Raw genomic sequence first — 14,225 nt, 5'->3', positions numbered from 1 at the left:
CTAGCTAGCTACACTAGTTATTCCAATTTTCATCTAAAGCACTACAGTAGTGCTGAAATCAGGGTTGGTTTTGATTTTCAAGACTTTAGAACCACATCTTGGAATTTCCATATTGACACTAAAAGCTTCCATAGAACTATCAAATGTAAAGCAAATACATGAAGCACTGAGACATATGCTCACGAGCAACTTTGGAATAATAGCCCACCCAGAACTGAACTCTAGTCATTTGAGAAGAATTTCTAGTACTTCTCAAGGTGGGAGGTAGTTTTCAGTGAAAACGGGCAAGCAGGCCACTGATGAATTCCACATTGCTTATGAATATTTGGTGCAAGTGGCCTCTTTCCCTGTGACAGATGGATTACAAATGGAGAACAAGATTAGAGTAAAACAAATATCGTTTGTATTTGGAGGGGATGGGTTGCAATAATGGTATTGCTCCTTTTAGGGGCACAATCCATTGCTCATAAATACATTAAGAATACATTTGTTTTTCTTTGAAAAATTGTTAAAGGTCACAGAGTAATGGCTTAGTGTTGGTAATGATGATATTTCATGCCTGTTTGAATATTCTGTCCGCCTACCTTGCTGCTTTGAGACGCAACTCAAGAAAGTACTTAAGCACATGGTCTAAGGTCTGTCCCAAATAAGGATGCTTTACTGAATTAGAGCCAAAGTGAGAACTGTTCCAGGGAAAATGAGCCACATATAATCCTGAAGTGGTTCAATGGCAAACAGCTATAATGCTTTCTATGTCTAGGTCCCTGGTTCATATCTGACAAAAGATTGAAAAAAAGTCACTTGTGTGAATAAAAACAGAGAGTTCTTGTTACTATGATTCAATGTTTCTTCTTTTGCCCCCAAACATTCCCTTGCCACCTCCAAAGAGATTAATTTTACAGAGAAAGTAAAATTAATCTCTATAAAATTAATCTCCTTGAAGGTGAAATGGGAATTATCAGTCCTAGATCAGCAAAAGGCCGTATATTAGATATCTTATGAACTCTTCATAGAAGTGCCTATTGTATGCCACTGGAGAATAGAGGAACCTCCTCTCCTCCCTTTCAAAGAGGAAACAACAGTAGTGCACAGAGCTAGGCGATCTAGGGATATACTCCCCTCCCCATGGGCCAATTCCTCTGCTTGGTACAGCGAGGCAGGTCATGTCACTAGCACAATCTAGTGAACGCTATACTTGCTGTTCTTGCTCTCAAAGGAGCACAAGTACTGCTGTTCTGTCCAGCACATGTGCACAGCATGAGGTGCCCCTCCCCCGGTCACGTAGGGGTCAGGAGCAATCAAGCTCAATTTTACGATGGGCTCAGAAGAAAACCACGTTTTGAAACATTGCTGAACTTTACTGTGCCTGAAATCCAGATTCAAATTCCACACCTTGAGCTCAATCTTTGATATCTCCATATCAAAAAACAGAGGTAGGCCCCAATTCAGCAACACACTTTAGCACATGCTTAAATCTTATTGAAGCCAATGGGACGACGCATTCTTAAACTTAGCTATGTGCTTAATATCTTCCTGAATTAAGGTCTATGTATGCTCAGTTGCACTAAGTCACCATAAACTGACATCACAGTAAACTGTAACACACTGGTGTAGGGAAGAGCCTTCAAGGATGAAGACCCAAATGGTTTTAATTTCTCTTTAAGTGACAGCCAGAGTTAATGCCAGATTTGGCAGGAAGCAGACATTCCATGCCCGTTGGATTTATATGGACATGAAAAAGGGTTTCCCTTAAAATATAATGAAAACCTTTTGCTCTTTCAAGCACCAAACTTGCACTGCTTCTGTGAGTCTTTAATCGCTTTTAAAAATAATTTTGTGCTGCTCTGATTGTTTGGATGACTCACAAAAAGCATGAAGAGTAGGATTTCTATTAGAGTTTGATACTTTAACAACAGAGGATGGGGAACAATAGAAACAAGACACTGACCAGTATTTCCCCCCCTTGGAACAGTTTGTGATAAACAAAAAGCTGTTCATGGCACCGTGCTCTGATTCATTACTGGCTGTGCTGCAACATTTAAAAAAGAGGAAGAAGATTATGGAATATTTCCATATTGCCAGGGTTATAGACAATCTGCCCTCTCCTGAGTTAGTTTGTGTCTTTCCCCCTGTGATGGCGTAAAGAGCCTTCCACTCTGGGCAGGGGCCAGGCAAAAATCACTATCCTTGGCCACAGAAAGGACACGCTCTGTACTCTCCTTAAAGGGCAGAGCAGCGGTCACTTTTCCCATGCCACACAGAGCTCCTGGAGACAAAGTACCTTCTTTAGGCGCAGTTAATCCTATTTACTATTGCTCTGCAGCCTCACCGCCAATCCCCCCCATATTTGGACCCTCTTGGGGTAGGAAGGGTTGTTCTGGAGTGGTCCTACACTCCAAATATTGCTCACCTCTCAAGGTACTTAAGCACCCTGAGCAGCTAGGCAGAAGTTAGGGCAGCTCCAGCACCAGAGGCTAAGTGGCTCCTGGCAGCTCCAGAGCTGGGGAAGCCCAAACTGCCTCCTCACCATCCCTATACTGGGCTCTGCACTGGGACATGGGTAAATTTGACCCGATACTTCCTGGAGCTTCTGCTTGGATGGTGCAGCTGCACACTACTCCCTGTGCAAGGCAGTGCAAATAAGGCACAGTCCAACCTTAACACGTGATGATCTAAGGCAATGAATGGCCCTAGGGTATGTTCCCAACCTGAGTCCTGACTTAGTGCCCCTTGCGGAGTGATTTAAAAATAATATACCAACATTCCAGTCACGTGGTCAAAAACACGTAGTAGGTTTCAAAAAGAACTTGAGAAATGAGTAGAAAGACCCCGAAGATGGCCGCACGCAGAGACACAGACACACACACATTTTTTAAAAGACAAACATTCTCCTCTATTTTTTTAAAAAGTGTGTTTATATTCACAACCAGGGAGTGAAGGTGCAAAGTGAATATTATTATTACTATGCCCAAGACTGAGATCTAGTTATAGGGCAACATTTCCTAAATCACCTATGTAACTTAGCAGCTTAAGGCCTGGTGACGTTTAATGCAGCTTAGGCTCCTAAGTGACTTAGAAGGTCTTGTTTCAGAGTAGCAGCCGTGTTAGTCTGTATTCGCAAAAAGAAAAGGAGTACTTGTGGCACCTTAGAGACTAACCAATTTATTTGAGTATAAGCTTTCGTGAGCTACAGCTCACTTCATCAGATGCATTTGACGAAAGCTATGCTCCAATAAATTGGTTAGTCTCTAAGGTGCCACAAGTACTCCTTTTCTTTTCTTAGAAGATCTTAAAATTTTACCTACAGAGCCCAGGACTAAAGAAAATGAAAAAAGTATTCACATCTTACCATCAGAAATGGCCACAACTTGAAAGGAACTGTTTCCAGTGGCCCTAATGCCCTGTGGCAAGCTCTGTCAGTTCGATAGAGTCCTTACATGAAAGTGTTGGATGCTTAATCAGAAGTGCAAGTCTTGAGAGGCTAAGTGAACCTGACTTTATCATTTTGCTCTGGGGACTTCATTTTGTGGTTAAAAACAGAAGCTGGCTAGGCAGATATTTATAGCACCTTCTTACTCCCATTAGCTTAGAGCTCACTTTGGTAGAAAGCCCCACCAGAGACTTAGTGTCTCTTAATCCAGACAGATACAGTACAAGGACTGATTTGAGGATTTTCAATAACTCAGCCATAGGTTTGAGGTCTATTACAGGTGTGGGTGGGTGAGATTCTGTGGCCTGCAATATGCAGGAGGTCAGATTAGATGATCACGATGGTCCCTTCTGGCCTTAAAGTCGAAGTCTATGAGTCTAAGGCAATACTCTTTTTTAAATTTTTTTAAACAGGATACATGTCCTAGAGTCAAAACAAATATCCAGGCATGCATTAGCCTGGGAGGCAGTGTAGTCCAATGGTTAAAGCAGGGAATAGTGAAATCGGGAGAACTGCATTTTAATTCCTGACTGCACTATTGACTTGTGTCTTTGGACATCTCACATTTATGTGCTACAGCTTCCTCATCTGTAAAAAAGGAATATTAATAACTACTCACCTTTGTAATGCACTTTATCAGTGTTGGCAGTTTGCTGAAAAGCTGCAAAGTTGTGGCACAGTAAAGAAAAGGGCTAAATTGCAAAATCTGAATGCTGACAAAGTCTCCAAAGTTTTTGGTGTGTTCACATCCAATTATCGTTTGGTCCATTATATGAAAAGCATTCAGCTGTGACTTTCAGATGTGAGGTTTAATTTCAGATGCAATAGTGTAAAGTATTAACTATTACTAATTATTGTTGGTGTAGATTTCAAAGAAGGACTTTCATATCACAGCAAGTTTTTCAGCCTATCAGACTGAAAGAATAAACAAGCCTGTGTGCTTTTGACTTGTTTTTCATAATTATTCTTGCTGCGCTTGCTCTAGTGAGAGTATTTTCACTTGCACCTTCTCAGCCAGTCTTCTCTTCCTACTTGATCCTGCAGCTGTGAAATCATGATACATGCAGTATCACAAAATACAATCACAATGATTTGTCTGCAGGATTAAGAAGGAGAAACAAATTGTGTATGTGTCAGGAGGGAGAGGGGAAATAAAATTCTGATCTGAGCAGAAGTATCTGAAATAACAGAACAGGGACTACAGATAATGATTTATGAATATATGAATTACTGTAATATTTAAGTTTCCTTTAGTGTAAAAGCCCCTCTCTTAAAGCTGAAAATGGATGAACTCCCAAATGCCACTTCATAGAGTATGTCTACACAGCAAGCAAAGGTGTGATCACAGCACAGCTTTAATCTAGCTAGCATGGGTAACAATAGTCAAAACGTGGCATCACGAGGTAGCAACCAGAATACAACTACACTGGGGACTCTGGGTATGTCTTGTGGTTGTGAGTGCATGCCACTTTCCTTGGAGCTATGAGGGACAGCGATACATAATGCAAGACAAATGGAATCCCTACCCTTTGAAACACTGAGCGCAATCCCTCACACACTTCACATTCGCAGGCTCATGCTTCCTTTTCACCACTGTAACCTGAGCAAACACAGCTGGAATGCAAAATAATGTCTAACAAAGACTGGGGAAAATCTAATCCTGTTTATTCTGGCTTTTTGCATTAAAAAAGGGGGCAGGGCAGAGGAAGGAAAGAGAGAGGAGTCAAAACACAATGCTATACCTCAGCAGTCTTTAGAAAAACCCATTTAACAATTGTTTTTTGTTCACTTGGAAGGCAAAGCTTTTTCCTACAAGTTATCAATTACAGAAAGTCACAGGTCACAAAAATAAATTCATTACATAAAGGCAGTTCAAGCCTACAACCAGTGGGGGTTCAGGCTTGTCGTTAAGTAGTGCTGATTTACTGTACAGCAAGTCTTCCTCTCTAGCAACTGCCAAGTCTGGATAATAAACATTCAAATAAATAAATAAATAGAGGGAGGGCATCACACTGGCTCCCACAATCTCTTGGATACTTTTAAACTGGCTTAAACTTACATGTAGGGAGGCGACCACCAATCATGTTGTGAACTACAGCCTCTTGCTAAACGTGAAAAGCAAAATTAGAGCAGAGGTCCAACTCTCTGCAGGGCATCTGAATTTATGAAGCAGAATAAGAGTATCATCATCCTGAACCTGCCACTTCAGACCTCCTGCAACTTGGAAAGGCATTATCACCCGGTATTGCATTGTATTTAGCTACAAATGAGCACTGGGCCTTTCTTAGATAAATGTGAGTTTTACACAGAAACCAGCACTTCTATTCTAACGGCACGATTAGGTTTGCAGATTTTCTAATGAGGGTTTGATCTTGTGACCCCGCAGGTGAAAGTTTTGCCTCAATGAGAAGTACAGAATTAGTTTCCAACCAGGGCTGGCTCAAGGCACCAGCTTTCCAAGCAGGTGCTTGGGGCAGCAGTCCGTGTCCTGCGGCGGCAATTCGGCGGCAGTTCCGCGGCTCTTCCTGCTGCGGCAGCTTTCGGTGGCAGCTCCACCACCATTGCAGCGGGGGCAATTCGGTGGTGACTGCTTGGGGCGGCAAAATTGGTAGAGCCGGCCCCTGTTTCCAACATAGCAAGTACAAATGATCATGAAAATTTAGGCCTCTTATGCCCAAACCTTAAAAGGCGCTTGGTTTTCAATAAGTACTAAGCACCCAAATGCCTAAAAATAAGGCCACTGGAAAATGTATCAAGCTGGGCACCTAAAATTATTAGTCACTTTGGAGAATGTAGACCAAGGAAAACATTACTGAGTGGGACAGAGAAGCATAAGGAAAAGAAAGGTGATTAGAAGGAGGAAGTAAGTCCTAACAGTTGCAAGGACAAAGAAGAAGAGAAGTGTAAAGGGCCCAAGAGTAAAGTAAAGGAACTTTATCTATTTATCAAGTCATGGGCTGAAGGTTTAAACACAAGTGAACTCATGTAAAACAAAAAAAAATCACAGGTACAATTTCACACATGGGCATTAGGGGATTCATTAAATCAAACCAGTGAGAAGAGATGCCACAGCAGGCTGGAATGCTGCTCAACAGGGGTATCTGAGGCAGAAATGCACCGAAGGAAAATATCAAGTAGTTTTCTAGTCGTAGGAAGTTATAATGGGAGCTAATTAGGAGGGTATTTGTGAGTGGTCATCAGTGGGGATTAAACACTGGACCTCTTGCACTAAGGCCCTAATTCAGCAAAACACTTTGGCATGTACTCAGTTTTCAACGCATACTCAAGGCCCATTAAAGGCAATAAGACATAACTCCATTTGCTGAATAGGAATCAGCTCGACCACATACTCAACATTAACACATGCATAAATGGTTTGCTGAACTGAGACCTAAAATCCTGAGCCTCTCCTGCTTAAGCTAAAAGAACAAGGACCATAGTTGGCAGCTGTAGTTACTCGATTAACCACTTATGTGGAACAGCCACTAGAGGGGGACAAAAACCCTTACTGTGGTGATGTGTGTCACAAGGGTATGTTGGGAAGGAGTTTTACCATTGTATTGTATGGGAGCAGGATCAGAGCCTAAGTCAGGGTCAGGAAGCACTTGAAAGAGAAGTACAAGCATAAGAAGCATAGATTCTATTCCACATTTCAAATACAATTAAAAACCAAGCACATTTTGCATTACAGGGTTGATAATGCTATTTGTGGGTTTTGATGGCTATACAAACAACTCAGTCTCTGCTCTCATGATTTATAATATTACCTGAGCTCATTTATGGAATTATATCCTTACAATTCACAGATGATTTTATTAACATTTAATTATCCCAGTTGAAAAGCTAGCTCTGATCAAAGAATCTTTGTGAAGATTCTACTTACATTTTCTCATCAATTGGTGAATAATGACAAATATTTGTGAATTTTTTTTCATTATTCTATGAGGCTTATTTGGATATTATGTTCCTGAAATCAGACATGCCAAACCCGTGAAAAAATGCAGAAATTGGGCTTGTTTTTGGCTTAATTGGCTTGCAAATTGCTTGTTGGCTAGTTTTTGCTTGTAGCTTGTTGCAGCTTGTTGCTTCTTTTTTTTTTTTTTTTTTGATCGGCTCCCAGTAAGCAGAGGTAAGAGGCAAACAGGGGCAAGTGGGGGAGAGAGTCGGGGTGCACAGCAGGCCCACCACTATCCCAGACTGCATGCTGGGGGGAGTCTAGTCACATAGAGTGTTGGAGTTCTTAGGGATTGGCTTGTTTGGGCCTTGTTTTGAAACAGGATTAGCTTGATTTTTGACTTATTGTGAAAGTCGGGTGCTTATTTACCGCGTGAAAGTTGGCAACTGTGCCTGAAATACATTTAATTATGGATGCATTTTGTCCTCAACTCCCATTGACTTCCACCAAGAACTGAGGGTGCTGAGAACCTTGCAAGATTATATCAGTGAAGAACAGGCCCAGTAAAGTGAACTATATGGGCTACCCCTGACTTGACCCCTTTCTCCACATTTTGCAGGAGTACCTATTACTTTGGAAGTAATGTGGCCCAACGAATAAGGCACTGGACTAAGGGCTAGGTGACCTGGATTCTACTCCTTTTTCTACCACCAACTACTATTCTTTGCATCTGTAACAATGGAATAATATTGTCAACCCTTTGCTGACTGATGGCAGATGTTAGGACCATGCAGGTCAGTTTGTCATTGGAGAAAAAAATCAGTGACATGGCCTCTGGGCATGTTCTTACTGTAACTTGTTTATTTACACTATACTCACCACTACTTAAACAAAGTGCTCACAAACTACATGTAGGCAAAGCCCTTTTTGAAGTAACTCCGTTCAAACACCAACGCCCAGTTCCCAGAAAGCAGCTCTGCCACAAGGATTGACTCTACTGAGAGAGATCTAGCTGTTTGCCCTTAAAAGAACCTGGATCACACAAAAATCCCTAAAATACAGCATTTCTTCAAGAACTGTACTTTGTCTGCATGCTCAGAAAAAGAACCTGCAAGACATGTAACAATGCCATCTGGTGAGTCCTGCCATAACAATACTCTTCCACCTTTATACAGTACTTGGAAATCTCTGGATGAAATGTACTGAAAATATTCATTATTATTACTTCTAGAGATGGGTGGAAAACAGGTCTTTTGCTTCACATAATACCTGTGATTTTTTTTTCAAATAGAATAAAAAGAAAAAAAATCAAAAATTTCCTATTAAATGTTATTCAAGAAAAGAAAGAAAGAAAGATATCATTTTGAGTTACTCAGAATGTTGCAGTTTGATCAAATTGAAAAGTTTCATTCTGATTTGGACTTTATTTTATATTATATAAAATTTGAAAAAAAAATGAAAATTTGTTTCAAAATGGGAAAAAAACAAATATTCAATAAAAAAAGTCAAAATTGAACATTTTGATCTCACTGTAACACATTTTTTCCATTTTTCATGGAAAATTTTAGTCTAAACAGAAACATTTCTGCAAAACATTATGCTTTCAATGAATGGGCATTTTCCAGCTGAAAAATATTCTGTCAGAAAACTTCCAACCAGCACCCCTCCTACTTTAATCCAACTCATATCTTGTATTGAACCTAATCTAATTCAAGATGATTTTATACCAGTGTAATTCCACTGACTTAAATAGTGGAATAGTTCCCAAATGACACTAGAAAATATCAAAATCAGACCCAATATTAAAAATTCTTCATTAAAGCCAAGTCTACATTTTTCCTTCCTTAGCTTCTGTCTCATTTTCTCACCATTTTCTGAGACACGGATGTAAATGGTTAATATTGATATTGTTTGAACTGTGAAGAAGAGGAATGAAAGTGAGATGGACAAGAAAAGAGCAATGGAAGGAAATAAAGCTATGCATAAATGAAAGGAAAATGATTTAGAATAAATCGCTTTTAAAAAGTTACAATAAATAGTCTCCAATATCTGAACATGCAAGTGAGGGGCATATTAATTAAATGGAATGCAAGTGGTCTGTAGCATGGTTCTGTTTCACTAAACATTATGGTCCTGAACATCAGTCAGAATTTTTCCAATGACATTTTACAGGTAAGTAATAGTATGTACCAGGACCTGTGGCTGTTATAACTGTCAACCTCATGTGCATGGGCCAAGGGCAATATCTGCTGAATACAAATCTTTCTAACCTCCTTGAAGCTCATATTTTGACTTCAGCTCAGCTGTGAGGAGCAGACTAGAAGGCTTCTGAGGCTTTTTTCAATCAGACAATTTCTCCCTTGAGTTGCTATGAGTGGTATTCATCTTGAACTACAAAGGTATCAAAAGGCTTTGCCCAGCAGACAATGTGGCCAAGGTTGAACCTAGAACCACCAGGTAGAGTCTTGGGCAATACATAACTGATATACAATACTGGGCCATTCTTAAAAAAATCTTTAAAATCGTGACTTCGCCATCAGATACTGCTACAGCAATAGTCATGGCACTTCTGTATAGTCATATAGGAAACACCTAAAGTGTACTGCAAATAGTGGGGTGATGTTAATTAGTTACAGTCATAAATGAAATGTTTATAAGGATGGCCAGAAGTAGTGTCAGTTCAGGTAGTCATTTAATGGAACAACAACATCCTGTTGGAAGAGAAGGATTAAAATCAATACACAAATACAGAATCTTAAAAAATATTTACTTTCTGCATTTTGACCCATTCATTTTAGTCTTTTGGATGGAACAAAAGCTAATGAGGTTAACACGTTGACTCATGCTTTCTGTTGCATAATAGCAGCATAAGTTGGAGCCTTTGTGAGCTGCGTAGACTGCTCCCTCCTTTAAACTCATTTTATAACAAATATTTTAAGAGTTATTGGCCCTGATGTTCCTGTCTCTCATGTAAATTCACTTGTTTCAGTGGAGTCACTCTTGATTTATACTGGTCTAAATGAAAAGAGACTCAAGCCCATTTTTTCATACATCTTAATAAACTGTTTAAGTCTAAATGATTCTTTAGTGCGGTGGAGTCCTGCTCAGCCCTTTCAGCCCCACAGTGGAGCATGCTCAGTTGCTTTATGGGGATGGCACATGACCAGTCCAGGCACAAGTAGGAGTTGAGGGGATGAAGCATGCTCAGTCTAGATCTAATCTTTGGAAATATTAGCTGATAAACTCTCATAGTCATAAGTCACTACTGAGCAGGTGCAAACACAAAATTTGTAAATCTGTAACCAAATAATAAACACTTAGTATATGCTCAGGACCTCCAGGATTAAAGTAGACTGGATCATGCTAGAGTTCAGCTCTTCCTTCTGTCTAGGTAGTGTAGATTGGGTTCTCTGGAGGCCAAGTGCAGCAATTGTGTCATGCACAGAGATCTAAATGTCGTGATACTATGATGAAACCATCTCAAGGCATGACATCTAAATTCTGTCCTGACCTGCTGGAAATACTTTAGCCCCTGTGTTACAAAGCCCCTTTTAGATAATTTCACATGTGTAAAAACATTTCTTTTTAACACAATTTTTTCCCAGTCCCATTTTTTCCCTACTGCATCAAAGCGTGATTTTCAGATGAAGGCTCCTATGCCAGGAGAGAGAGAAAGAATCAGCCCATACTATATATGATGGTCATTTGTCCAATGTTATACCACCTGGGGGAAAATTTCTTCCTGGCCTCAAGAGCTCTCTTTCCCTGGCCCAATAACTATTCATGGTCTTTCACAGGGGCAAATCATAATGACAATGAATGGTCATTGGGCTAAGGAAAGCAAATGAGAAAGACTATCACCTAGTGGTTAGGGCACTCACCTAGGATATGGCAGGCCAAAGTTCAAGTCCCTGCTCCAATGGCTATTTGATTATTTATACACTGTGGCACAGCTTTAACAGGAGAGACACAGAAACCTCCAGGGACCTTGGTTATCTACATATCTACACTGCTATTGTTACCCATGCTAGCTAGAATAAAGCTTGCACAGGTAGGCCTACCCATGCTACCATCACACCTTTCACTTGCAGTATAGACATACCCTCTAGAGTGACATGGAAGAAGCCATGGGAGAAGATCTGCTGCTCTGTAATCCTCAAAGGTTCAAAGTATTAGTGTGGTAAGCAAATCAAAAATATGGATGCTTCTCCGAACCGCTAGAATAAGCAAAGTTGGGCTGAAACTCTCCTAGGAACAAGATTTCTACTGAGACTCCTGGTATTTCCAGGTAATTGTGCCTGAACTACTGAGAAATAAACCTTTCCCCTGAAATATTGGTGCTTTCCCTTCCAGTCCTGTCGAGATCCAGAAAGTCAAGAGGAGCACAAAAATGTTGTTGTTTTTTTTAAAAAAAGCTGAACAAACTTTTTCACAAAAAGAGTTTGAAGTGAAGTCATGTAATACAAAATGATCGACCCATTTGTATTTACAGTTATTCTTGCCACGGTTTCCAAACAAATCTATTGCCATTCAAATGCATATTTCATTTAAAATAGAATGTTGAATAGCTGAAGAGATAGTGGGCCAAATGTACCACTGGGTTCAGTTTTATGCCCATACAACTCCACTGAAACTGGCAGATGCACTGGTGAAACCATGATGCACTGATGAATCAGGCCTTGTAAAAGTAAGACAAGCATAGTTCAAGCCAGAACATTATGGAAAATAGGAGAATAATACACATTTCTTAACATTATGACTGCCGAATGGAACACTCAAGCTTTGAAGTGGGCAGACCACAAATCAGTTAGAAGGAAACTTTCATCTTCAGTTAGAAGCCATGTCAGCTTTATTCTGCAATGCTAAGCATTCATCGATAATAGTTACAAAGCACATAGAAAAGAAGTCAAAGGACCGCAAGCACACCCAAACCTTTTGCTTTATTAAATGTTATGAACAAATTAAATGATTGCTGTTATCCACCTATATTCTCTGGTGTTCATACATCAGCCAACTGACAAGCTGTTTTCTGTAACTAGGCAACTGGTCCACAGCCAAAGTGAATACACATATTTGCTACTTGCAACTTTTGCCTTGTAGGTGATCATATGGTTACAATGGATGACATGCTACACATAATGCTCAAGTTACCACAATCACAGATACAATGGCTTCATTAATGTATTGCTTTGGATAGCAGTACAATTGCTTTATGCAATAATCCTGGGGGACTTTTAATTGCCTTTTTGTTTACTCACTAAACCACAGAATTTGGTAACCCACAATGTGTCTTCCTGTGGTTACTGTGGATTAAAGAAGTTCTCTTGTAGATTTTGCATTTGTGAGTTTGGACCCTGACTACTGGAAACTAAAATGGATTTTTTTTCTTTATGTACAGACATAATGCAGGGAACGGGATAGATTTAATCACTTCAGACTTTGGCAGGACTTCTCTGTTTGTTTTCTTTAATTAAAACATATTTGCTGCACACACCCAACCTTGTTGTACAGAACCACATTATGATAAATTATGTGTAGACTATAGGATCTCTGAGTTGGAAATAAAGGACAATTGCGACTTTAAACAGTGCTGGGAGCATAAAGTAATCTGACACTCTCCTGTTCTCTCCCCTCAACCCCCCAGCCTCGGCTATATTAATTATTCAGATTTATATACAGATTCCACATACCTGAATCATGATCTCAGCCTTGTCTTGTATCAAATGATGATGATCCAGTGGTACTGTGCAAAATTCATTCCCCAGGCAAGCCAGACTCACTCTACAGCCCATCAGGCACTGTTGGCATCTGATATACCTGCAGCCTCAGCCTGTTTAATCCAGTTCAGTGAATGGGACCCATCAACTCCACTTCTCTGCTCTCTTTCTAAAGAAGCAGCCCCAAATTTGCTTTGAACCTGTGACCCTTTGCTGAGAGTCAACATCCAAATGTGAGCCAAAACCTGCCTGTACTTGACCTTTTGCTTCTTGGAGTTGAGGCAAGCTGAAGCTCTTTTGCTGCCACCGGTTCTGCTGTTCTCAAAGTCCTGGTCTTTCTGCCTTTTCTCTTTTCTTACCGGAATCCCATGCTGGCCACATTGTGCCCTCTCTGAGGCTGGGACAACAAATAAGAGGGCTAGTGTCTAAAGCTGTGTCTCCAGCTGGGGAAACTTAGCCTTTCCTATCCTGGTGGGAGGGTTTTTGGATCACTGATTGGTATGGATACAATAACAAAGAAGCTAATAACTTGGAAAACAGTCTGTTTTGAAGGGTGTACTCCTTTTGGAAAGAAGAAAAGAGAGCTATCCAGCAATCTGTCACTAAGGCAAGCTGATAATACCAAAGTAACTCGAGAGCAAATAATGGTTATTTAAAGTCGACACTAAGAAGGACCTTGAAAGCACAATTTTAGAAAGGGAGAATCTGGAGGAATTTCCTGCTTCTTTGTGTAGTCTCTCTGCCTGTGTACATTAATTAATTCCCCTTGGCTTTTAACATAACTTACTTTTCCTGCCTGCAGAATGATGCTAGCTGCTAATGGGAGAAAGGATAGTCATGTGGTTCAGTCAAAGCACTGGGAGCCCAGAGAAAGGGGTTTGATTTCCATTTCTGCCAAAGACAAGCATGATCATGTGCAAATCAAATTTTCAAAAGGAAATGTAATTTTGGAGGTCTTAATTTTTTGGATCCCCAGATTTAGAAAACAAAGCCTATTTTCAGAGGCACGGAGTGCTAGCAGCTGCCACTGAAATCAATCAGGACATAGGTGTCTAAAGCTAAGCACTCAAACTTGATTAAGTTATTTTGAAAATCTGGTCTGTAGTCTTTCTGTATCTCAGCTTCCTCCTCTGTAAAATAAGGATAATATACAATACAGTACTTCCCCACCTCACTGGAGCAT

At 40.2% G+C, this 14,225-nt stretch overlaps 1 protein-coding gene across 5 annotated transcripts in view; it reads right to left on the bottom strand.

Moving 5' to 3' along the window:
• TNS3 (tensin 3) overlaps positions 1–13,458 on the bottom strand; it is a 343,602-nt gene extending 330,144 nt beyond the window's left edge. For all 5 annotated transcript variants that reach the window (XM_084621461.1, XM_084621462.1, XM_084621463.1 and 2 more), the window contains exon 1: positions 13,016–13,458. In XM_084621461.1, the coding sequence (XP_084477587.1) occupies positions 13,016–13,117 (102 nt within the window). In that variant the 5' untranslated portion in view covers positions 13,118–13,458. The remainder of the gene's footprint in view (positions 1–13,015) is intronic.
• Between the last annotated feature and the right edge of the window lie 767 nt (positions 13,459–14,225).

The sequence above is a fragment of the Lepidochelys olivacea genome (genome assembly GCF_965140295.1).
Source record: "Lepidochelys olivacea isolate rLepOli2 genome assembly, chromosome: 2".
Taxonomy (NCBI): domain Eukaryota; kingdom Metazoa; phylum Chordata; order Testudines; family Cheloniidae; genus Lepidochelys; species Lepidochelys olivacea.
The sequence above is the reverse complement of the archived record's forward strand: the minus strand, read 5'-3'. Positions and strand labels throughout refer to the sequence as shown.